Source organism: Nicotiana tomentosiformis, chromosome 1 (genome assembly GCF_000390325.3).
Source record: "Nicotiana tomentosiformis chromosome 1, ASM39032v3, whole genome shotgun sequence".
NCBI lineage: Eukaryota > Viridiplantae > Streptophyta > Magnoliopsida > Solanales > Solanaceae > Nicotiana > Nicotiana tomentosiformis.
The window spans coordinates 16,258,654-16,284,702 of NC_090812.1; the positions used below are offsets into that span (position 1 = coordinate 16,258,654).

At 35.3% G+C, this 26,049-nt stretch overlaps 3 protein-coding genes across 5 annotated transcripts; 2 read left to right on the forward strand and 1 right to left on the reverse strand.

Moving 5' to 3' along the window:
• Positions 1-4,193: 4,193 nt before the first annotated feature.
• On the reverse strand, positions 4,194-6,168 carry LOC117273265 (protein FAR1-RELATED SEQUENCE 4-like). The gene is made up of 2 exons (XM_070190397.1): positions 5,879-6,168; positions 4,194-4,644 (listed from the first exon to the last, which is right to left on the reverse strand). Exons 1-2 carry the CDS (start codon positions 6,166-6,168, stop codon positions 4,194-4,196), a joined length of 741 nt encoding a protein of 246 aa, XP_070046498.1.
• A 2,091-nt stretch (positions 6,169-8,259) lies between these two features.
• On the forward strand, positions 8,260-13,777 carry LOC104087035 (WD-40 repeat-containing protein MSI1). The gene is made up of 6 exons (XM_009591426.4): positions 8,260-8,765; positions 9,784-10,110; positions 10,567-10,719; positions 11,738-11,862; positions 12,265-12,360; positions 13,300-13,777. Exons 1-6 carry the CDS (start codon positions 8,421-8,423, stop codon positions 13,526-13,528), a joined length of 1,275 nt encoding a protein of 424 aa, XP_009589721.1. The 5' UTR covers positions 8,260-8,420; the 3' UTR covers positions 13,529-13,777.
• Positions 13,778-21,414: 7,637 nt separating this feature from the next.
• On the forward strand, positions 21,415-25,520 carry LOC104087011 (uncharacterized). Of its 3 annotated transcripts, none has more exons than XM_009591406.4 (2): positions 21,415-21,634; positions 24,154-25,520. In XM_009591406.4, the coding sequence occupies exon 2, from the start codon at positions 24,169-24,171 to the stop codon at positions 25,258-25,260; it is 1,092 nt and encodes a 363-aa protein (XP_009589701.1). In that variant the 5' UTR covers positions 21,415-21,634; positions 24,154-24,168; the 3' UTR covers positions 25,261-25,520. The 3 variants fall into 3 exon arrangements, with proteins under 3 accessions (XP_009589701.1, XP_009589708.1, XP_033509536.1); XM_009591413.4 differs by lacking the exon at positions 21,415-21,634 and adding an exon at positions 21,669-22,053; XM_033653645.2 differs by lacking the exon at positions 21,415-21,634 and adding an exon at positions 23,371-23,720.
• The last annotated feature ends 529 nt before the right edge of the window (positions 25,521-26,049 follow it).

The window sequence follows — 26,049 nt, forward strand, 5'->3', positions numbered from 1 at the left end:
ATTTTTCATTATGCCAAAGATGATAAAAACTTATTGAAAAAATTCATTGGGTGGTTGGGCAAGGAGAAAAGGAAAGGTCGCAAAAAAATGTAAGTCCCTAAATGTATTCATTATTTCTTAATTGCTTACATTTGTGTCTTGAACTTGTAATTTTAAATTCAGGACTAAGTGTATTGAGCTTCCAACTCTAACTTCATGACTAAATGTCCTAAATTTTTAAGCTTGTAACTATAAGTTAAGGATTAAGTGTCCTTAACTTTTGAGATTGTAAGTCTAAGTTCAGGACTAAGTGTCCTTAACTTTTTAACTTGTAACTGTAAGTTAAGGACTACCTGTCCTTAATTTTTGAATTTGCAACTCTAACTTCAGGACCAAGTGTCCTTAATTTTTGAACTTCCACTCTAAGTTCAGGACCAATTGTCCTTAACTTATGAGCTTGTTACTCTAAGTTCAGGACTTTAATTTATGAGCTTGTAAGTCTAAGTTCAGGACCAAGTGTCCTTAACTTTTGAACTTGTAACTGTAAGTTAAGGACTGCATGTCCTTAATTTTTGAATTTGCAACTCTAACTTCAGGACCGAGTGTCCTTAATTTCTGAACTTCCACTCTAAGTTCAGGACCAATTGTCCTTAACTTATGAGCTTGTTACTCTAAGTTCATGACTAATTGTCCTTTAATTTATGAGCTAGTAAGTCTAAGTTCAGGACCAAGTGTCCTTAACTTTTAAACTTGTAACTTTAAGTTAAGGACATCCTGTCCTTAATTTTTGAATTTGCAACTCTAACTTCAGGACCAAGTGTCCTTAATTTTTGCACTTCCACTCTAAGTTCCGGATCAATTGTCCTTAACTTATGAGCTTGTTACTCTAAGTTCAGGACTTTAATTTATGAGCTTGTAAGTCTAAGTTCAGGACCAAGTGTCCTTAACTTTTGAACTTGTAACTGTAAGTTAAGGACTACCTGTCCTTAAATTTTGAATTTGCAACTCTAACTTCAGGACCAAGTGTCCTAAACTTATGACCTTGTTACTGTAAGTTCAGGACCAAGTGTCCTTAATTAGGAATTGAGGACTAACTTATAAACTTTCTAACTTTGATATTTTTAAAATTTTCAAGGGACAAAATGATATATATGTTGAGGATGATGGTGTGAGAAAGAATCCATATAAATTGTACCATCAAAAAATCAGTAGCAAAATATTATTCCTTGAGCTTGCAGATAATAGCTTTGTACTTGATGATAAGGTTTGATAATTCACAAGGCATTTGTTTTCTTTCTTCTTAATTTATTGTTTTTTTAATTATTTATGACTGATGGATTTTTTTTCTTTTTTTCCCTTTTTATGAAGCATATTGACATTGCCATGTATTATTTGAGAAAGAAGGAATGCTACCACCCTTGCGCTCATCCTTTTCGTTGCACAACTACAGATATACTTTTTGATAACTATATGCTAATTGTGTATAATGATTTCAATGAAGATGCTTCAAATTTGTTTTGGTGTGATGATAATCAGTTGGTTCTCACACCATATGTGTGGGGTGACAATCGTAGATGTGGAATTGCTTGGACAGAGGTTGACAAAATCTTTTTTCCATGTCGGCTTCCTTCAGAAGATAATGATATTGTGACATATTTTCTTTTAGGGGTATTGGACTTGAATGAGAGAAAGATTGATGTGTACGATTCCATATATATATTGAACCATATGAGCAAGGAATGAAATACATTGAAATGTATGCACGCATGATCCCCCACTTGCTAAAGTTCTCACAGTTTGAGAAAAATCATAAGTCTTTTGGAAATGCATTCAACAAATTTGATATTCAGTGGCAAAGATCACCACACCAAACTGGATCGTACGTGTTGTCATTTTCTATATAATTTATATGTACTTTAGATTTATTTTATTAAAGATATTATTTAATTGACTCCATATTTTTCTTAGGACTGATTGTGGTGCATTCCTAATCAAGTATGTGGAGTTGTTGATGATGGGAAAGGATGTGGAGAAATTCCAATCTGAGGACATATCAAACTTCAGAAAAGAACTTGCAGCAAATCTTTGGGCACATGGAGAGTGAAAAAAAATTTCTGGTTATGATACACCACCAGAAAATGTCGGCGACGACTATGATAGTGAAAATGAAACTTCTTGCCCAAAGAAGATGTAGTGTAGTTGTAAAGAAAGTCAGCTGTAGTGGAATTGGTATAAAATTACTGTAAAGAATCCATGTGAATTCTGAAATATCATGTAAATTGTCACAAGGCACTTTATTTTGTTTGCATATCATAATTTTTTGGTCACAGCTATGCTAAATTACAGTTTCAGCAGTAATATGAAGGCATCGTGTTATTAATTTCTTTCTTTCTGTTAACTATTGATTTGTTCATTTTTTCACGGTTTTAAAGGGCCAATCTTTGATTAAATTATCTTGAAGTTTTTAGAAATTCAAAGCAACACACATTGATTGTTGTAGAACTTCAGAATCTGTTAACTACATCCTTATTTGTTGAAGGATGAAAATAATATTCAAGACATATTTTTTTAAATGTGCTAAACTTCTGGAATATAGACAATAAACTGAGATTTCCAGAAGTTAAGGACATTTTAGAAATTTATGTCCTATATATTAGATTCATACTTCAAATGTTCAAGACGTTTCAAAAAATTATGTCCTCAAGTCTACTTATACCAATCTCATTTTAAAAATAAGATGTAACAAGCTGCAAATATCAAGTTTTATAACTACTGATTTGTCCATTTTAAATTACTAATTTTTTATTAAATTTGTAGAGATATAGCAAAAGATACATTGATTGTTGTAGAACTTCAGGACATTATGTTCATAAACGTCCTGATTTGTTGAATGATGGAAATAATATTCAGGACATATTTTTCTGAAATGTCCTGAACTTCTGAAAATCTAGATAATAATCTGAGATTTTCAGAAGTTAAGGACATTTTAGAAGTTTATGTCCTTAATATTAGATTCATACTTGAAATTTTCAGGACTTGTAAAAGATTATGTCCTTAAGTTTTACTTGTACCAATCTCATTTTAAAAATAAAGATGTAGCAAGCTGCAGGCGTCAAATTATATAAAGAAAAGGACTTTCTTGTTTACTTACGTCAAGAATAAAATCCCATAAACAATAATTGGTCCGACAAAGGTAAATTGAACTCCCAGAAAAAGAAAAAGAAACAAAGAGCAAGTAAGCGCAAAGAAACTTTGAAAATTCAGGACATCTTTTATATAACCATCTGCTAATGTTTACTTGCTCAAATAAAAAAAATCTAAATGAATCCAATTTATAGCAAAAACTTAAAAGAGTAGATAAACATAAGTGAATATATCTATTATTCTCTATGCTTCCTTGAAAATGGATGGACTGCCGGAGAATATATACAAGATGTTCTATTATGACCAATTCTTCTGCAACGACCACATTTGAATGTTATTTTTGATGATTCGGTAGCTGGAATATGCCTTTTCTTCTGCCTTCTACCTGGCGGGACTTTGAAATCTGGAGGTTTAATAATTTGTGACTTAACACTCTCTGGTACAATCCAAGAATCCGTATGTCCTACAGGATGTATTTGTCTTTCATATGTTTTCAGCCAAGATTCCTTTAAGTACCAGTCCGAGCAGAAATTGGACTTCTTGATGTTTCTCTTCTCGATAGCTGCAATTGCATGTATACATGGTAATTCATCAAATTGAAACTGAAAACAATCACATGTTCTTTTGTTTAAGTCCACCAAGAAAGTAATTCCTTCTTCCTCAACTCTAGAACGCCATGAATCAACAGGGAAGACCTTCAAAGTTGAAAAACTATAAGTTAGTACATTATGTTAAATTATCATTAAAATAATAAGCTAAAGTAAGAACATAATACTTACATTTAAAGTAAAAGCTAAATCTATCTTTTTCTTCAATTCCTCTTCTACCCAACAAGAAACGTCATAAAAAGTTCCTTCTGCTTCATTTCTTTTTTCATAAAACCAACGTTGTAGCTTCACTTGGATGAAATCCATCATTCTTAATATAGGCAACTCCCTTGCTTCCAGCACAGAATTCATTGACTCAACTATGTTTATTGTGAGCATGTCATATCTTCGTTGTGGACTACAAGAATGTGCCTACCTTTCCGGTGGTTCTTCCATCAAGTAGTCAAAAGTCTTCTTCTCAACTTATGCTATATCTGACATGTATAGATCAAATTCTTTGCACTTGTATACTCTTGCAGCACTTTGGAAAAGTTTTATGACCTCACTTTTCACTTTCCTTCGCTTTAGGTTCTGCTCCAAATGATAGATACAAATCCCATGGTGGCTTTCAGGATATACCTTTGCAATGCCATGTGCAATAGATTGATGCATGTCCGATAAAAAAATTAAATTGTCACGGCTCCCAATTGCATTGCGAAGCTCACTAAAGTACCACTCATAGGAATTGTTATTTTCAGATTCTGCAATTCCAAAGGCTAGTGGGAATATTTGGTTATTTGCATCCTTTGAAACTGAAATCATTAAAACACCACGATATTTTGACTTCAAAAAAGTTGCATCAACAACAATCACTGGTCTACAATGATTCCAACCAACTATTGATGATCCATATGCATAAAACATATAAAGAAACCTAAAATACAGTTTAACAGAAGGTTAAAAATGCAGGACACTAAATCCTTAACATTTACACTGCACACATCAAAGTTAATGACATCTTGTCCTTAATATTTTCATTGCACATATCAAAGTTAAGGACACAATGTCCTTAACATTTTCAGTGCACACATCAAAGTTAAAGACACCATGTCCTTAACTATTAGAATGCACACATCAAAGTTAAGGACACCATGTCCTTAACTTTTACAATGCACACATCAAAGTTAAGGAAACCATATCCATATCATTTTCACTGCACACATCAAAGTTAAGGACACCATGCCCTTAACATTTTCACTGCACACATCAAAGTTAAGGATACCATGTCCTTAACATTTTTATTGCACACATCAAAGTTAAGGACACCATCTCGTTAACTTTTTCATTGCACACATCAAAGTTAAGACACCATGCCCTTAATATTTTTACTGCACACATCAAAGTTAAGGACACAATGTCCTTAACTTTTTCACTGCACACATCAAAGTTAAGGACGCCATGTCCTTAACTTTTACAATACACACATCAAAGTTAAGGACACCATGTACTTAAGTTTTTCACTACACACATCCAAATTAAGGACACCATATCCTTAACATTTTCACTGCACACATCAAAGTTAAGGACAACATGTCCTTAACCTTTACAATTCACACATCAAAGTTAAGGATACCATGCCCATAACTTTTACAATGCACACATCCAAGTTAAGGACAACTTGTCCTTAACTTTTACAATGCACGCATCAAAGTTAAGGACACCATGTCTTTAACTTTTTTACTGCACGCATCAAAGTTAAGGACACCATGTCCTTAACCTTTACAATGCACACATCAAAGTTAAGGACACTGTGTCCTTAACCTTTACAATGCATACATCAAAGTTAAGGACACCATGTCCTTAACTTTTATAATGCACACATCAAAGTTAAGGACACCATGTACTTAATATTTTCACTGCACACATCAAAGTTAAGGACACCATGTCCTTAACATTTTCACTGCACACATCAAAGTTAAGGATACCGTGTCCTTAACTTTTTCATTGCATACATCTAAGTTAAGGACACCATGTCCTTAGCTTTTTCACTGCACACATCAAAGTTAAGGACACCATGTCCTTAACATTTTCATTGCACACATCCAAGTTAAGGACACCATGTCCTAAAGTTTATAAAACAGACTAATAAACTCTTTTTGATTGTTTACCTGTTGTTGTCGTCTATCTTTATGTTAGTGTATGTTCCCGGATTTTTACTTTTCATCATATACAAGTATGAAGACAATAATTCATAATTCTCTTTAGGAGTTCCTCTTATTAAAGTTGAAGCACGTTGAATAGCACGCCACGCCTTGTGATAACCAATGTCTAGTCCATGCAATTTTTGTATTTCTGCCATGACAAAGGCTGGTGTAACTTCAAACCTTGGGTCTCGAAGATTGTCGATAATGTAACCACTAATCAACTTTGAAGTTGCATGCATTTGATCAGCTTTCATAGTGTTAACTGAGCAGTCATGATTTTTCTCAATCTTTACTATCTTGAATAGTGTTGAATCTTTAATTCTGAAAGCACGCACACACCACCCACACCTATCATCATTGCATTTCAATGAATATCTTGTTGAGATTGATCTAACAACCTTGAATTCAAAATGTCCTTTAATTGCTATATTGGAAAAACAGTTAATTATACTCTTCTTTTTGTCAAATATTGATCCTACTTTTATTTCATCCAACGAAGCATTTTCTCTTAATATCGTAGTTGGGGATTCTTTTTGTTTCGAATTTGAGCTTTGCCTAGTTAGTTGAGTAAATGTTTTTTCAGCAACTTTTTCTATTACCGGTGCGCTCTCTAAGACTTAAATACCCAAAGCTTGTTCGTTGTCAATCTCTATAATGCTTTGTCATTCCACTTGAATAGAATCAAATGTTTGAAGCACCTCTTCAGTTATTGGTTGAGCTTTAACCACATCTATTTCCATTATCTATTGGCATTTGTCTTTATTATCTTGTTGAGTTTCTGTATTGATATGTTCAAAGGTGCTTGTAGAATTAAAAATTCTTTCCGAAATATCAACAATGAAACGACAGCCCTTGAAGAGTGAATGACTTTTTAGTAACTCTATACATGTGTGAAGATCTAAATCTTTGGATACAAGCATTCCCTTGCTTGTTCCCAGATTGATATCAAACCATATCATTGCTTCAAACTTGTCTCTATCCAATTCAATAACTTAAAAGACATGGTTACTGAAATTTTCAAATCGAATTACCTCAGGTACTAGAACAAGCTTTGTTTGATGATCAAGATACTTATAGTTTGCACTCCATCTACCATTAAAAGCAACTATAATACATATTGTATCCATCCTGCAAGTCAAGAAAATGGAAAATTCAGGACATATTTATACAACAATCGTGAAGTTAAGGACAAGATGTCCTAAACTTTATCAATACAAGTTGCAAAACACAGGACACTATGTCCTTAAAATTTAGAACAACAATCAAAATGTTAAGGACATGGTGTCCTTAACTTGGATGTGTGCATTGTAAAAGTTAAGGACATGGTGTCCTTAACTTTGATGTGTGCATTGTAAAAGTTAAGGACAAGTTGTCCTTAACTTTGATGTGTGCAGTAAAAATTTTAAGGACAAGCTATCCTTAACTTTGATGTGTGCAGTGTAAATGTTAAGGACAAACTATCCTTAACTTTGATGTGTGCAGTGAAAATGTTAAGGACACGGTGTCCTTCACTTTGATGTATGCAGTGAAAATGTTAAGGACATGGTGTCCTTAATATTTAGAACAACAGTCATGAAGTTAAGGACATCGTGTCCTTAACTTTATTAATATAATTTGCAAATACAGGACACTATGTCCTTAATGTTTAGAACAACAGTCATGAAGTTAAGGACATCGTGTCCTTAACTTTATTAATACAAGTTGTAAAACATAGGACACTTTGTCCTTAATATTTTTTTAGAACAACAGTCATGTTAAGGACACCAAATCCTTAACATTATGTCCTCAATATTTACAGAACAATCACAGAGTTAAGGACGCGATGTCCTTAACGTTATCAATATAGAAAAGAAAAAAAAAATCAAATTCCTAGCATTTTATTCTTCAGTAACGAACTAAAAATCCACACAAACACACAAAAGCATATAGAGATATCTGAAACTTTAGAACTTACTGTAATTTTATGGTGAATTTTGGACGAGAAAGTTGAATTTTGAACTTAGACAAAAAGTTTGAAATCGGAAGAGAAATTTCTGCAATTTTGGACGATCACAACAATCCTCTGCACGTAAGTTTGCACGTAAGTTTGAGCTGCTGCTGATCGTAAATAAGGAGCGTATGCATCAGCGAAATCCTATATAGTAGAAGGGTATTTTCGTCCGGACGGGTAAAAGTTTATTAAAGCAGTGGCTAAAGACTAAATACATTTAAAATAGTGACTTAAAAGTAAATACATGTGTTATTACTGGCTATATGTGCACATCGCCCCAAATTTGATGCTTCTAATTCGGGTCACAGCCCAAGTTCGTCGTAAATATAAAACCCTTCAGAAAATCCACAATCCCGCAAAAAAAGAGAACCCCACTGAAAAATACCGTTCCCTCCAAATCTCTACAAACCCTCGTAAAAATCCCCAAACTCCACAAAAACCCCACGCAACCGCACACACTCAGAGAGCGAGAAGGGGAAAAAATAAAATCCAAAGGGCAGTGCTGAAATCCGTGTAATGGGGAAAGACGAGGATGAGATGAGAGGTGAAATTGAAGAGAGGCTGATAAACGAAGAGTACAAGATTTGGAAGAAGAACACACCTTTTCTTTACGATCTGGTTATTACCCACGCGCTTGAATGGCCTTCACTCACTGTCGAATGGTTACCGGACCGGGAAGAGCCGCCAGGAAAAGATTATTCTGTTCAGAAGATGATTTTGGGGACCCACACATCCGAAAATGAGCCGAACTATCTCATGCTTGCTCAGGTTCAGCTCCCTCTCGAGGATGCTGAGAATGATGCCAGACATTATGATGATGATCGGTCTGAATTTGGCGGATTTGGTTGCGCCAATGGCAAGGTTTAAATCTTTTCTAATTTTTGACTGTTATGTGGATTTCCCTTTTCAGTGTTCTGGGAGTTTTTATATATACAGGTGTAAAGGTCTTAAATTTATGCGATTTATTGAATTATACTAGCTCTGAGGTTATGTGACAGATTATGTGGCCTACAGTTGTCTCCTTTGCAGCTTATTTAGTAGGGTGTAGTGAATTGAAAGTTGACTAGTTTAACTCTTGGTTTTCAGCTTAAGGTAAATTTAAAAATTTACCAAAAGAGAAAAAAAGGTGCCGAGCACAATTAGCACCCAAAGCACAATATTTTCTGATTCAGTGTGGCACCTAACATGCTAATCTCTTTTGGAAGAGTGAAGTATTTGACTGACACATTCTTGTTGAAGTTCAATGTGCTGTTGTAGTTTGAGTTTTCATCGTTCCTCTGCTTCTTCCTGAGTCCTGATATTGTTGAAATATCTCTTTTTATAAGGAGGCCACTTGAGGCTATAATATGAATAGTGGTGCTTGAAGCCCAGCTCAGTAATGTTTTGCTGGTAGCTTAGGTGAAATGGCTAGTAACAATTAGCTAATGCTTACTGCTTTGGTTAGAATTCTAAAACTGTTGGTTATATAGCTCCACACTACTGAATACAAAGATTCTAATGACAAACCACATTGTTTTGGGAGAGAATTAACAAAGTTTTGAATTGCCAGCAGAGGAACTTCGAAAAGCTTCTTATGTGAATACCATTTATGCCTATGTCCTATTGGTGTAGATTGATGTTACTGTTATAAGAAGTTATTGTTGGCATGTGGATTCAATAGAAATTTGATAATGAATTCTCTATTGGGACATGGATCCCTAAACTCTAGTTGTCTGAGAAGTCTTTTAAAATGGGCTATTGGTGCCAATTCAGATCGTTTGGAGGCCCCATTTCCACATTTTTTTGCTGTGCTATTATTTCCCCATCAACATCAGAGTGAACTTGGTGTATCTCTTTTAACATTGACTGATATTTATAATGACAAATATTTCTCTTTCAGGTACAAATAATCCAACAGATAAATCATGATGGAGAGGTTAATCGGGCTCGATATATGCCCCAAAACTCATTCATCATCGCGACTAAGACAATTAGTGCTGAAGTTTATGTTTTTGACTATAGTAAACATCCATCTAAGCCTCCTCTAGATGGTGCATGCAATCCAGATTTGAGATTAAGAGGCCACAGCACAGAGGGCTATGGTTTGTCGTGGAGTCAATTTAAGCAGGGTCATTTATTGAGTGGTTCAGATGACGCTCAGATATGTTTATGGGACATCAATGCCACTCCCAAAAATAAGGCTCTAGATGCTATGCAGATATTTAAGGTATGCCTTATGCTTTCTTGACGAATCTGCATAGCTTACTGCCTTGGTGCACTGCATATTGTTGTCACTTTGTTACTCTGCTTACTGCTTGTAGTTTTGTCTCGTGAAAGTAACTATAATTGATATATGGAGAAGACCTTGCATACTATCCTTCCAGCAAACATCCTCAGGCACCTTGGAAGTAAAAGAAGGGAACTGAAGTAGAATAGCACGAGTTCTCTTCACAGACCACATAGCCTTTGTAATTAATATCATGTTACAAAAGGCAAACTGAAACTTCCAATAGTGTCCCAACTTTTACCTCAAAGGATATTTAGAGTTGGCAGTCACATCATCTCAGCTTTTTGCTGCCTGAAGTTTCAGTCGACCGATCCTGGAAGTCTTGTCTCTCGGATTATTTTCTCATTATGATTTTGTCAACCTTTCTTGATTTATTCTAATATTTGAAATGTATAGATTCATGAAGGTGTCGTAGAGGATGTAGCATGGCATCTGAGGCACGAGTATTTATTTGGCTCTGTTGGGGATGATCAGTATCTGCACATATGGGATCTGCGGACTCCATCGGTGACCAAGCCTATACAATCTGTAGTCGCACATCAAAGCGAGGTGCGACTTAGACTTCTTAGCTGGACTTTTCCATATTTATGCAATTGACAGCGCTTTCCTTTGGCCTTTTGTAGCTATGTTGCTCACATCCTCCAAAAAGTGCTGCCGCTCCGTTGTCAGATCCTCAAAAAAATGTACAACTTTTTGGAGGATCCGACACACTCGGCAACATTTTTGGAGGATCCGAGCAACATAGTTTTGGAGGAACTATTTGAATATTTCTTATTAACATAGTTGGCAGTCTTTTGGTTCTTCCATGGAATGTGAGAATCTCGTGCTTACAAAATAATTACATTTTTTCTTAAAACTAGAATTTGGATTTACCATATTTACCCATACTCCTATATTCATAATTGTGGATTTTACAATATCGGAATATGCAAACAAGTGGTAGTGCTGTTTGTGAAAACCTATAGTTTGATTTTCATGTCGGGATTGCTCTTAGTTGCATATATACAATGTGGTGCCTCTTCCTGTTGTTCCATTAGCTGTATATATCCATTCCCACCCAGCACGCTACAGAATCAGTTGATTTAGTAACACACCCATTAGATGAAGCCTGTGATATGCTTTTTCCACTCTGTTAGGTTGACTTTAGGTGCATGCTATAGTTTAGATATTCTTTGAACTAACATGTCGTATTTTGATTGCTTCCCTATGTTCTGTTCGTGAACTTTTACTTTAAATGGCTCAAGGAGATGGTCCCCCCCACCCCCCACAACAACCCCACGCGCACACAAAAGAAAGAAAAAAAAAAGGTGGGGGTGGGGCTTCAAGGAGAAGTTATTGAATTTAAAATACTACTCTATGCTGCTTCTTTAGATATACAATTCTCTTATGAGGGTCCATTGTGATGCTGTTCTGATTACTTATCGTGTGCGAAGGATGAACTTTAATGTACATTGCTTATTAGGCAAAAAACAATGTCTTACTGCAGTGAAGTAGATCCTGGTGTTCGTAAAAAAGCATGTTTGAGTACATAATTCTGCATGGTTGACCACCTTTGTCTTTTGATCAGGTTAACTGCTTAGCTTTCAACCCCTTTAATGAATGGGTTGTAGCAACAGGATCTACAGATAAGACAGTTAAATTATTTGATCTACGCAAGATTTCTACTGCACTGCATACCTTGGACTGTCACAAGTAAGATGTCTTCCTTACATATACTTCTGAGCAAAATGTTGGTACCCTCATCAGTCATGACAAATAGTACTCTCTATGTCCCGATTTATGTGTCTTGCTTTCATTTTTAGTCTATCTTCAAAAGAATGTCATACTTCCTTATTTTAGAAACAACTTAACTTTAAGTTTCTCATTTTACCCTTAGTGAAACGATTTATAGCCACACAAATTTTTATGGCTTGTTCTAGACCTCAAGTTTCGAAAGTTTTCATCTCTTTCTTAAACTATGTGCCTAGTCAAACACCGCCACATAAATTCGGACGGAGGAAGTATAATACTTAAAAAGTTTGAAGAGTATCATAGAAGCTCATACGTATGGTTTTACAGTTAGTCATCCTTGCTTTACTTGTAACTTTTCTACAGGGAGGAGGTTTTCCAGGTTGGATGGAATCCGAAGAATGAAACCATCTTAGCTTCTTGTTGCCTTGGTAGGAGACTCATGGTTTGGGATCTAAGCAGGTTGCTCTTTCAACTATCACTACTAGTATTATTGTAATGTCAGAATGAATGTTCTGTCTGTCAAGTGGGTATTTTTATTAGTCTCACAGGTCTTTAAAAGTGGGCTTATAGCTCTTTGATGTTTTTTGTGATTCTATCTGTATGTTAACACCTCCCTTGTCTTGCCTGCTATAGTTCACCTGAAGTTAGGATCTATCTCACCCCATTCCTTCCCTCTTCTCCAACCTAGCACCAAGCCCCCGAACTCCTTCAGAAAACCACCTAGTACAGAAGTCAGCTTAAAAAGTTATGCCAATTCATTGTCTGATGTAGGCTCATCCTTTTGTGTGTTTGAGTCAATACCGAATTGTCCTAACATGTGAAAATGACTACATCATATGCTCCACTGAGTACTGGCATGTGTGGAATTAAAGTTCCATGTTGATTTGTGCACATGATGCTCCAGATGTACAATTGTAGTATCATGTGGTCCGAATCTGAGTTTCTGATCCCAGTCCAGTATCTGGGATTTCAAAATTCAGTTTCAAAACATTTACATTTATTTTCATTCTTAAAAAAAAAAAAACTTTTACATTTATTTACTGAATTACTTGGTGTCCCTTCTATTGTTTTTGCTATGTAACAAAAATTGTTGTCTAAGAGCTAGACGTTGACATTATAGATATCATTGCGTCGAGGATTTGAGATCTTGTACTTTAACCAGAATTACAAAGAAACTAGTTTTAACCATATGATAATTTGCTGTGTCAAAAAAAAAATCTGCTCAGTGATACATTAATGTCTAGCAGTCTAGGCTTAAATGTCTTTGCCTTTTCTATTTTTGATTTTATGGTGTTTACATGGGATTTTTGGAGGATTCGCTGGAATCACTATTAATGTTTCCCTTGAGACCTACAGGCAGCAGTAAACCTGAAATTCACTTTTTGATTTTGGTTTCAGGATTGATGAAGAACAAACACCAGAAGATGCAGAAGATGGGCCACCGGAGTTGCTCTTTATTCATGGTGGCCATACAAGTAAAATTTCTGACTTCTCATGGAACCCATGTGAAGACTGGGTCGTTGCTAGTGTTGCTGAGGACAATATACTACAAATCTGGCAGATGGCGGAAAACATCTACCACGATGAAGATGATCTACCAGGAGATGACGCCACCAAAGCTCCCTAGGATACTAATATAGCCCCAAGGGGGTTTAGTATGTAACATCAATTAGGAGTCCAGAAATGCGCCTTTTCAATTTGCCTTCCACCTGCTCTTCTGTTGCGTATTTTTTCGCGTCTTATTTCTTTTTCCCCTTTTGAACTGAGCTTCTCTCTAGCTGTGGTATCTTTGGCTGTTGCTTTAACAACTGTTTTTCTCTTTAACATTTCATCTATGTATTTAGGCAAAAAAAAGATTGAGCCCGCTCCTTCCATATTGGCTCCCTTTTCATTCTTTGTATACTTTTCTGGATTCTTTTTCTTTTTTTTTCCTCCCTAGTTGGCTGTGATTGCTTTAAGATGAAAGCGAGGTTCATGTGAGATGATAATGTGTAGTGTATTCTTGGAAAAAAGAGGAAGATTGTGACAGTAGTAACGTGGCATGTGACACAAAATGTATGCTTAAATTGGGTGGTGATCCAATCCCTCTGTAAACCTGCAAAGTTTCACGTGAGAAAATGGGTAGATTAACCCCAAAAAAGATGGAACAAGCCACAGCTTTTTATCCAAATAATGGCCTTTTGTATTATGATCCGTATAATTGGAATATTAGGTGTAATTTTCTTATAATACTATCTGCTTTATAAAATTTTTACACCTCTTTAAGAAAGACAAGCAATAGCTTTTAAATTAAATATATAAATGGCCTAGTTGATAATAGAATAGCAAAGGATTATACCAAAGTTTTGTTGATTAGGGTACTCTATTATAACTTAATATAAATAACATAGAATTTGAGGCTAAAGTTGACATTTTGCGCCTAAGTTGGGTGAAGAAAAGTAGGTAAACAAAATTGAATGTTTTCTGTTCGACAATGAAAACAATCGCCCGATTCTTACCGAATGAAGTTAGGATAAAAAGGCTATTGCAATAGAGTGAGAGGGGGCCTTGTGAGGAGAGAGAGAGAGAGAGAGAGAGAGAGAGAGAGAGAGAGAGAGAGAGAATAATTAGGTGGGACTATTTTGTGTTTCTCTTCCTCTTTTAACTATGTTAAAGATTAATAATCAGAATTTATCTTCCATTATGAGAATTTTAATACTATCACTCGGATAATGAAGTTTATAGGAAGGAAAAAAACAGAATGGATAGTATTAGGCAGGAAAAAAGAAAAAAACACAAACAATGAAATTTGTAAAAATGGATTGAACTTATTGGTTTCAAATCATTTTCATTAAGTTTTATTGGAAAATTGTTAAAAATGGAGGTCCAGATTTTATCATACACCAAAAATATAGTCTTTTACAATTCTAAGTAGATTTATTAGTAAACTGAATATATGTATACACAGATTTGATTAAAAGTTGAAAAGTTTTTATTTCCTGGAAATGGACATGGACAAGTTGCTTTTAAAATTAACTTTTTCCTTAGTACTAGGTTACAGAAAAATATTACAAGTATTATAAAATAAAAACTGTAAAGTAAAGACAAGTATAGAGAGAAACTGATATATTATTCAAACTTCAAACTTATGTACATAATGAACTGAAAACTCCTCTATTTATAGAAGAAATGAAGCAATTGCGAGGCTTTTCAGGAAGCAGCTGCAAGGCTTTTTTTTAGCTGCTTGTAAGCTGTCTGCATGAGTTTCTTGCAACCTACCTGTTTAATAAGAAACTGCTGCAAATCATTTCATTGAGCTGCTTGCAACCTGCCTGCATCAGCTGCTTGAGATAAACTTCAACAGAGTACTAAATGGATAATTTTCTTCAGGAAGATTATCTATAGCGGAGTAATAAATGAACATCCACAATATAATTATTTTCATAACACTCCCCCTTGGATGTTCACTAAAAGGTATTGTGCCTCGTTAAAACCTTACTAGGAAAAATCCAGTAGGAAAAATCCTAGTGAAGGAAAAAGAGTACACATATTTAGTAATACGCATTTCTAACTGCCTCATTAAAAACCTTATAAGGAAAACCCTATGGGAAAAAAATCTTAGTAAGGAAAAAAAAGTACATCGCGTATTTTACTCCCCCTGATGAAAATCTTGTTTTAAATATTTGAGTCTTCGCATTCCAATCTTGTATACCATCTTCTCAAAAGTTGAAGTTGGCAAAGATTTAGTGAATAAATCTGCCGGATTGTCACTTGAACGGATTTGTTGCACATTAATATCACCATTTTTCTGAAGATCGTGTGTGTAGAATAATTTTGGTGAAATGTGCTTCGTTCTGTCTCCTTTTATAAATTCTCCCTTCAATTGGGCTATGCATGCAACATTGTCTTCGTATAAAATTGTGGATCTTTTATCACACTTCAAACCATATTTTTCTTGAATAAAATGAATCAATGATCTCAACCATACGCATTCCCTACTTATTTCATGAATAGCTATTATTTCAGCATGATTTGAAGAAGTAGCAACAATTGACTGCTTTGTGGAGCGCCATGATATGACAGTACCTCCACATGTAAACACGTACCCGGTTTGAGATCGAGCTTTATAGGGATCAGATAAATAACTTGTATCTGCATAACCAACAAGATCTGCACTACCTTTGTTAGCATAAAACAAACTCATATCAAGAGTTCCTTTTAAATATTGCAAAATATGCTTAATCCTATTCTAATGTCTTCGAGTAGGAGAAGAGCTATATCTTGCTGGTAAATTAACAGAAAATGCTATGTCAGGCCTTGTAGCATTAGCAAGATACATAAGTGCACCAATTGCACTGAGATAGAGTGTTTCAGGACCAAGGAGTTCCTCATCCTCTTCTGGAGGTCGGAACGGGTCCTTATTTACTTCAAGTGATCGAACAACCATGGGTGTACTCAATGGGTACGCTTTGTCCATGTAAAAGCGTTTTAAGACCCTTTCTGTATAGGCAGATTGATGTATAAAGATCCCGTTTGCTAAATGTTCAATTTGTAATCCAAGACAAATTTTTGTTTTTCCAAGATCTTTCATCTCAAATTCTTTCTTAAGATATTCAATTGTCTTTGGGAGCTCTTCTGGAGTTCCAACAAGATTTATGTCATCAACATAAACAACAAGTATAACAAATTCTGATGTCATTTTTTTTTATAAAAATACATGGACAAATAACATCATTTATGTAACCCTCTTTCAGTAAATATTCACTAAGGCGATTATAACACATGCGCCCAGATTGCTTTAAACCGTACAAAGATCTTTGTAATCTGATTGAATACATTTCCCGAGATTTTGAATATGCTTCAAGCATTTTAAATCCTGCAGGGATTTTCATGTAAATCTCATTATCAAGTGACCCGTACAGATAAGCTGTAACCACAATCATCATATGTATTTCAAGTCTTTCACGTAAGGCTAAACTGATGAGATATCGAAATGTTATGGCATCCATAACTGGTGAATATATTTCTTCATAATCGACTCCAGGTCGTTGTGAGAATCCTTGTGCGACAAGGCGAGCCTTGTATCTTTCAACTTCATTTTGGTCATTCCTTTTTCGCACAAAAACTCATTTATGACCAACTGGTTTTACACGAGCAGGTGTTTGGACTACTGGTCCAAAGACCTCTCTTTTAGCAAGTGCATTCAATTCTGATTGAATTGCCCCTTGCCATTTTGGCCAATCAGATCTTTGTTGACATTCTTCGACAGATCGGGGTTCACAATCCTCACTATCTTGCATAATATTAAGTGCAACATTATATGCAAAAATATTATCCATCACTATTTCAGATCGATTTAAATTAATCCCACCACCAGTAGAACTTATTAAAAGTTCCTCACTCACTTGAGTCTTGGGTTCATTGATTTCTTCAGGAATCTCAGAACTAATCAGATCTTGGGTCTCTTCAAGAGATCCCTTCATAATATCATTTTGATCATTTGTCGATTTTTTTTTCTAGGATTTCGATCCTTAGAACCCAAAGGCCTACCACGCTTCAGGCGTGATTTAGGTTCACTAGTTCTTATGCTAGTAGATGGTCCTGCTGGGACATCAATTCGTATAGGCACATTCTCTGCAGGGATATGTGACTTAGTTTTCCTTTTCAAATCAGTAAACGCGTCTCGCATTTGATTTGCTATATTTTGTAAATGGATGATCTTCTGGACCTTCTGATTATATATAGGGGTACGTGGATCAAAATGAGATAATGATGAAACTTTTCACACAATTTCTCTTTTGATTTTCTTTTTCTCTCCCCCTAATTGTGGGAAATTTATTTCATCAAATCGACATTCTGCAAATCGAGCAATAAATAAATCTCCCATCAATGGTTCAAGATAGCGAATAATAGACGATGATTCAAACCCAATATATATTTCTAACCTTCTTTGGGGACCCATCTTACTGCACTGTGGTGGTGCTACTGACACATATACAGCACATCCAAAAATTCGTAGATGGACAATATTTAGTTCATAACCAAAAACTAATTGTGACGGAGAATATTTATTATAATGTGTTGGTCTGAGACGGATAAGTGATGCTGCGTGCAAGATAGCATGGCCACAAACAATAGTGGACAATTTTGTTTTCATAAGTAGTGGTCTTGCTATCAATTGCAGTCGTTTAATAAATGACTCTGCAAGGCCATTTTGAGTATGAACATAAGCTACAGGATGTTCAACTTTTATTCCAACTGATAGACAATAATTATCAAAAGCTTGAGATGAGAATTCTCCGGCATTATCAAGGCGAATAGCCTTTATAGGATAATTTGGGAATTGTGCCCTTAATCGAATTATTTGGGCTAATAACTTTGCAAACGCCAGGTTGCGAGATGATAGTAGGCAAACATGAGACCATCTTGAAGATGCATCTATTAGGACCATAAAATATCTAAACAACCCACTTGGTGGGTGAATAGGTCCACATATATCCCCATGTATACGTTCTAAAAGGGTAATAGACTTAGTGCCAACCTTCATTGGTGATGGTCTAGTGATCATTTTGCCTTGATAACAAGCATCACAAGGAAATTCATCATTTGTAAGAATTTTCAGGTTCTTTAATGGATGCCCACTCAAATTTTCAGTAATTCGTCTCATCATTATTGATCTAGGATAGCCCAAACGACCATGCCAAAGCACAAAAGTATTTGAATTAGTAAACTTATGATTTACGATAGAGTGTGCTTTAGCTGTACTAATATTTGAATAGTATAAGCCAGAAGATAAAGTTGGTAACTTTTCTACAATGCATTTCTGGCCAGAAATATTCTTTGTAATACAAAGATATTCCACGTTCATTTCATCTATTGTCTCAACATGATACCCATTTCGGCGGATATCTATAAAACTCAACAAGTTTCTTCGTGCCTTGTAGGAGAATAATGCATTGTCTATAATAAGTTTTGTTTCCTTAGACAGAAATACAATAGCTCTTCCGGAGCCTTCAATCAAACTTATGTTACCAGAAATTGTAGAAACATTTACTTTTTTCTTATGCAAATAAGAAAAGTATTTCTGATCTTTGAATATGGCATGAGTTGTTCCACTATCAATTACACAAATATCTTCATGATTGGTCTTTGATCCAAACATAATTTGAGAATTATCCATATTTTTCAAAATGACATAAACAAAATAAATATGATAGTAAACATTATTATCAAAGCATAACTTTTATTTATGTACAATAATTATATAACCATACTATCTACTACAAACAACAAAAATTAAAATATTTATATTTCTACAGATTCACTACCGATCACATGACTTGTTTCTCCTTCTGGGAGTACAAAATAACCAGCTACATCCAAATGCATGAAGTCTAAATTATCTTCAGAAATAAAATTTGCTTCAACATTTTTCTCTGTCTTTTTTCAGGGAGGCTTGATACAACTCAACCAGGTGCTTTGGCGTACGACATGTACGTGACCAGTGGCCTTTTCCTCCACATCTATAGCATGTATTTTCTGGCTTTGCTTCTTGCACCGCTTCATGCTTTTGTTCCTTCCTTTTCCACTGCTGGTGGTGAGAAAGGTTCTTTGGTGCATTGTTATTACCACGATTAGAGTTTCCTCCCCGACCACGGCCATGACCACGACTGGGGCCACGTCCTCTTTCACGCTTAGCTTGGTGGAAGTTCATCTCATTCACTTCAGGGAATGGACAAGAACCAGTACGTCGACTTTTATGATTTTTCATTAATAGCCCATTATGTTGCTCAACTACAAGAAGATGTGAGATAAGTTTAGAATACTTTTTAAATCCTATCTCTCGATATTGTTGCTGCAGGAGCATATTCGAGGCATGAAAAGTGGTGAAATTTTTCTCCAACATATCATGATGCGTAATATTATCACCACATAGTTTCAATTGAGAACTAATTCTGAACATAGCAGAATTATACTCACTGATAGATTTAAAATCTTGTAACCTTAGATGAGTCCAATCATAACGTGCCTGTGGAAGAACGACCATCTTCAGGTGGTCATATCTATCTTTCAAATTATTCCACAGTATGATTGGATCTTTAACAGTAAGATATTCCATTTTCAGGCCCACATCAAGGTGATGGCGTAGGAATATCATTGCTTTGGCACGGTCTTGGTTTGATGCCTGATTTTTATCTTTGATAGTGTCTGCCAGACCCATCGCATCAAGATGAATTTCGGCATCAAGCACCCAAGACATGTAGCTTTTGCCCGATATATCGAGGGCTACAAAATCAAGTTTAGAGAGATTTGACATTATTTAGAAAAATAAAATTCGTACCTCTGATACTTTCAAAGTATTTTCTCGAGATGGCAGAGTCTCGTGCTGATAACGTGTTATAAAATAAAAATTGTAAAGTAAAGACAAGTATAGAGAGAAACTGATATATTATTCAAACTTCAAACTTATGTACATAATGAACTGAAAACTCCTCTATTTATAGAAGAAATGAAGCAGCTGCGAGGCTTTTCAGGAAGCAGCTGCAAGGCTTTTCTTTAACTGCTTGTAAGCTGTCTGCATGAGCTGCTTGTAACGTGCCTGTTTAATAAGAAACTTATGCAAATCATTTCACCTGCCTGCATCAGTTGTTTGTAGATAAATTTCAACAAAGTACTAAATGAATAATTTTTTTTTAGAAAGATTATCTATAGCGGAGTAATAAATAAACATCCACAATATAATTATTTTTATAATAACAAGTACTAGGAGTACTATTTATTTAAAATCGCTACTATGATCTGAAATTTGTTCGAAAAATGTGAGAAAACATAAAATAGGAATATGCCTTGTACCATATCTTATTCCTGTAGTACCTTCGGAAACTTAAAAGCCGACGTGGCATTATGCTCGTAGTCACGCCTCCCTATGTTAATGAAACAACACCTCACGTCTTAAAGTGTTAAAGACTCAAACTATGCAAACTCCGCTCCTCAAACCACTCATCGCGCGTGGCTTCACTAGAGTGACGAACAAAACGCAGATCTATAATTTATGAAGAAATTAACAAGTTTTAACTGAAATTAAAAGAAATTACAAATTAATGAGAAAAAAGTAAACATTTAAACTAGAAAAATATATATGTTGATTTTAAAATGATACGATATATACACACTAAAATTTAAATAAATATTAAATTTCGAACTCATTATTTCATAAATGGGTTAGATAGTAGGAATTTGAATGGCGTCTGAATTTGTGAGATAAGGTCTTCGGATTGATTGCTTTTGATTTTGAAAGGAAAATAAGGTGAAAAAATGTAAATTCTACATTCACATATTCTTAAAATCGAAGTTAGCACTAACGGGAGCGTCAGTACAAATTGTTGAACCCGCGAGTAAGAGCGCCACCTGAGCTTTTCTCTTTTCTCTTGCATTCGAGACGAGAAAAAGAGAAGAGAAGAGAAGAGAAAAAGAGTAGCGTAGAAATGACTCCACGAATCCCTTATATTCGCTCTTTCTCTCTCATTTGCCCTTTTTTTCGCTTCCCCTCATTTTATTTTCTCTCTCATCCAATCCAAAAACCCCATAAACTTTTTTTATATTTATTTTCATTTTGTACACAAATGCCCGCGCTCTAATTTAATTCCCTCTCAGATCTCTCCTTTTTTACCAGAAAAACCCTAGCTCTCTCTTTTTATCTCCCCTCTTATTTTTACCAATTCATACTTCATATTTAATCAATTGATTTTTTCCGGTAAGAATCCTTCAATTTTAATTTTTTTTTTTGTGGGATATTGTGGATAATGGGACAATTGAAGGATTTGATAATTCGATTAAATTAATGGTGAATCTGAGATTGATGAGGGGGGTTATAAAAGGTCAAGGTGTCATGTGCTTGACTTTGTTTTTATTGTTTTATTTAAATGAATTTTCGCTGTAATGAGTTTTTGAATTATTGGAGTATTAATTAATTCGTTTTATTAACTGTCTTCTCGCGTAATTTTGCACGTTGTTTCGTGTATTGGGTGCATTTTCTGAACCTCCCCTTTTGCGTCTGTAGTAGATAATACGTGGAAGTTGAATTCTTTGGGGAGTATATATATAGCTAGCGTGTACCTTTTTTTGTTGCTTACAATTATCATTTTTTGGATCCAGATTCGCTCCAAACTCAAGGTGGGTGTGAGTCTTTTATTTTTCTTTTCTGATCAATTTAGCTTGACTGTCTGAATTACAATTGACTAAGGCAATTCTGTCTAAGAAATTGCAAAAAATGATTTTTATGTTAGTGCGCAGTCGCTTTAAATGACTTGTTATTGTGGTATGTCAATGTGATCAAGTGTTTGGATTGCTATGGTCTTGATAGTCTCTGAATTCCCCAATTTTGTGATAGTCGGATCGCCATTGTTGTAATTCAAAACTGATAGATTGTTTAATCAGTGTGTTATTTGTTGTTGTTTCGGGAATTGATGGTGGTACTTGAGCTAGAATCACCGGGGGGTGGTTGGGGGGGGGGGGTGGCTAAGTTATGATGGGATCTGTAGCTTTAGGAGTTCCAATCATATTTTAGGAGCTGACATTTGAGAGGTTATTGAAATAATTTCTTTTTTCTCAAGGGCGACGATTTAGTGAATTGCAGTAATAGGTTGAATGTTTAGGCATCTTTTATTTAACTTTTTAAATTGCTGATCAGACTTTTTATTTTAGATTTTGTAATGCAGATTTTTGTTGTTGTTGTTGTTGTTGTTGTTGTTGTTGTTGTTTCACGTGCACACACATACTCACACTTATATTTTCACATATTTTCATTCTTCAAGGAAGTTGACTAGTGAGTTCCTTCCTTGAATCATTGATGCCTTGGCTTTTCCTTCTTTTGGGTGATAGTGTACCTTGAATCCATTCCTTCAGTAGAATATAAGGTCAACGATGTCTAGTATCAGAATTGTGATTTAGCCGCTAGCACCTGATACTTTTCAGGCAACTTCAGAGATCTCATTTAATTATCTTTCTGTGCATGTCGAGACAGGAGTCTGTAGTTGTCTTCTTGATGGGAATGTAAGTTCTTGCACTTCTGTCTTTTGTGGTCTTTGATCTTTTTGGAATCAAGCTGTATATTTCCTTGGTTTTCTCAATAAGTAGAGGGCGCTTTTTGCCGTCTCTTACAGCGAATATATGGATGATGTTACCCGATTTTTTCGGAGCTGGCCTTTTATTCCTAGCTGATTTGTTTTCAAATCCCTCTCTCTACTTTTTTGAGGGGATTCCAAGCTGATTTGTCTTCTGTGATCTTATCCAACTAAATGCATTTGCTATTTCTATTGTTTGAAGTATAGCTTTTTGTTTGCTGTTTGAGATGTTATTGTGTTATTGTCATTTTTTATCTATTCAACTGAATTGTCTATTTTTGTTTTGAGAGTGCAATTATTATTATTATTATTATTATTATTATTTTTATTATTTTTATTTAAAATTCATATTGTGGGTCTAGGTTATTGCTTTATATGAATACTTGTGTATTTTAACTTAACAACATATTACGGGCAATTACCCAGTCAAAGTGGACTCAGAATTCCAAAAGATAAACGTAATTTGCTTTTTGACCAGATTTGATTTACAAAAGTTTTGGTTTGATTTATCAAATTATTGTGTAAAATTTGACTATCCTCTGAATATTCAGCTTGGAGTAGGGCAGAATTGATACAAGGGATTCATATAGTTGACCCCATCTAGTTTGAGATTGAGGGAATTCGTTGGCTGATCTGATGTTTATTAATTATCACATGGATGCACTATTTCTCTATTTGCATGTCACTCTGTATTTAATGATGGCTCTATGTTACTCGGTATAATCTCTGTTCCTCTTGTTAAAGGTCTGCCCTATTGTTCTTTCCTCGATTGAGCTTCATGCTTCCATTTCGCATACATAGATAGACCAGAAAAAGAAGCAAACACATGGCTCTTCTAAGTTTTGTGTTCGATCTGTTTTCCCTGTTCTTAGCAACCTATGCCCTATGGATAGCTAGAGCACTTACTCAAGGTCACTGAAATTTATGATTTGTTGAAACCTGCCATGTAGTGAAATTCTTGCTCTAGATCTCTGTTCTTTTGTCATGTGTTGAACCATAAAATAGGAAGGAGATATTATTTAAACAAGATATGGTAAAAAAGTTAGGAAGCATACTTTACTTGAACACTCATATAATATTCTGAGGATATGACTATGCTCTTTTTTAATGTAGTGCTATCTTGCTAAATATTGAAGTTCTGTTCCTGCAGATTTGTCTAGGAAAAATGGCTAAAGGGACCACAGGACGACGTAGGATTGGTTCTCGACGATGCAGGGCCACACCATACCCTTTGCCATCTGCTGATCATTGTGAACATGTGCACCAAAAGAAATGTTCTAAAATCTTTGAGAAGAAAGACTGGGAAGATGCAACTTGTTCCGTATGCATGGAATATCCCCATAATGCTGTGCTGCTCCTGTGTTCCTCTCATGACAAAGGTTGCCGCCCCTACATGTGCGGAACTAGCTTACGCTATTCAAACTGCCTCGATCAGTACAAGAAAGCCTACACCAAAGAAACACTGCCAGATGACAATCAATCTATGCAGGGTCTTACTGATACTCCAACTGCGGGCCTGTTTTCTACTTTGCCTTCTGAGAAAAGCGAGGTCATCGAAGTTGCATGCCCGCTATGTAGAGGGCAAGTGAAAGGATGGACTGTGGTTGAACCTGCAAGAGAATATCTGAATATGAAGACACGTAGCTGCATGCAGGATGATTGTTCATTTGTTGGAAGCTACAAGGAGATGCGAAAACATGTTAAGGCAGAGCACCCCTCTGCCAGGCCACGTGAGGTAGATCCTCTTCTTGAACAAAAATGGAGAAGGCTTGAGCGGGAACGAGAGAGGGATGATGTTATCAGCACTATAACTTCTTCAATGCCAGGGGCTGTGGTTTTTGGTGATTACGTGATAGAAGGAAGTCATTATGGTTTTGATTCGGAGGATGAAGAGGGTTTTGATGTGAATGCGATGAATGGGAATGAAGGTTTTGGAATGGGAATCGATCGCAATTTGATGAATATGTTTCTGTTTTTGCAGGCTTTTGGTTCTGCAGGGAATATAGCGTCAAATCGGGTTATGAGGCGGCATGACCGAGACATAAGTGACACTTTGGATAGAGGTGCTGGTGGAATTGAGCGAAACCTCCGAAGCGGTGGTTTTGAGTACTCTGATGCAGACAGTGACAATAGCGGGGATGATAATGATGATAGTGGCATATCGCTAGTTGGGCGTCTTCGTCGTGAAGGTAGGGTCCTTTTGGGGCGCTCTGGGAGGAGACGACGACGTAGAGAGGCCAATGCAGGTCGGAGATAGAATTTGTGTATGTTTCAAAATTGTGAAAAAGAAATAATTTAGGGCTTAGTTTAGGATTTAACTGTGCTCTAACATTCTCGTGCACATCTGCCTCTGATTGATGTTTGATACATTGTAGATTGTAGGATGGCTCAGAATTATTGGCGGGCACTTAAAGAAAGATAAGTTTCTCTGTAATTTGTAGTCTGTAATTTCCTTATTCTGTCTGAACATTTATATGTCAATTCTTGTATGAATGCAATTTCTGATGTACATTTTAATTTTGTTGTTCACCTTTTACTACTTCAACTTGTATGTACGTAATTCATTATCTATCCGTCCAGTGAAGTTGATTCATCCTTAGGGATTAGTGATTGTAATGTATACTAAGGAAAGACCTTATAGCTCTTCAGCATTTATTAAATTGACATGCAAGGCTGATTAATTTCATAAAATATTGTAAAACAAAATAGAGAACTGTATTGAGATTGTCGAATGTGGTTCCACATAACATATTTTAGGGCCGTCTGGCCATAAAAAAAGATTCTTTTTTTCTTTTTTTTGAAATCAGCGTGGCCATGAAACTTTCTATTTTCATTTAAGGATGAATTTTAAAAATTTCACTTCATATCACTCATAAAAAGTCAAAAACAACTCAAAATTATATTCATGTCAAACACAACTCTAATTTTCAAATACCATTTCACCTAAAAAAAAATTATTTTATTTTTTTCCAAAATTTTATAATTCTTATATCCAAACGCGCACTTAGAAAGTGTATCAAAAACTTATATTTTATCAGGAAGTTGG

Coding starts and splice junctions, on each gene's coding strand:
- LOC117273265 (XM_070190397.1), bottom strand. CDS start 6,168: ATGAAAGCTGATCAAATGCATGCAACTTCAAAGTTGATTAGTGGTTAC. Junction 4,645..5,878: donor AAGATAGACGACAACAACAG/GTAAACAATCAA, acceptor ACTGTATTTTAG/GTTTCTTTATATGTTTTATG.
- LOC104087035 (XM_009591426.4), top strand. CDS start 8,421: ATGGGGAAAGACGAGGATGAGATGAGAGGTGAAATTGAAGAGAGGCTG. Junction 10,720..11,737: donor TAGTCGCACATCAAAGCGAG/GTGCGACTTAGA, acceptor TCTTTTGATCAG/GTTAACTGCTTAGCTTTCAA. Junction 11,863..12,264: donor CATACCTTGGACTGTCACAA/GTAAGATGTCTT, acceptor ACTTTTCTACAG/GGAGGAGGTTTTCCAGGTTG.
- LOC104087011 (XM_033653645.2), top strand. CDS start 23,640: ATGTTTATTAATTATCACATGGATGCACTATTTCTCTATTTGCATGTC. Junction 23,721..24,153: donor TGATGGCTCTATGTTACTCG/GTATAATCTCTG, acceptor CTGTTCCTGCAG/ATTTGTCTAGGAAAAATGGC.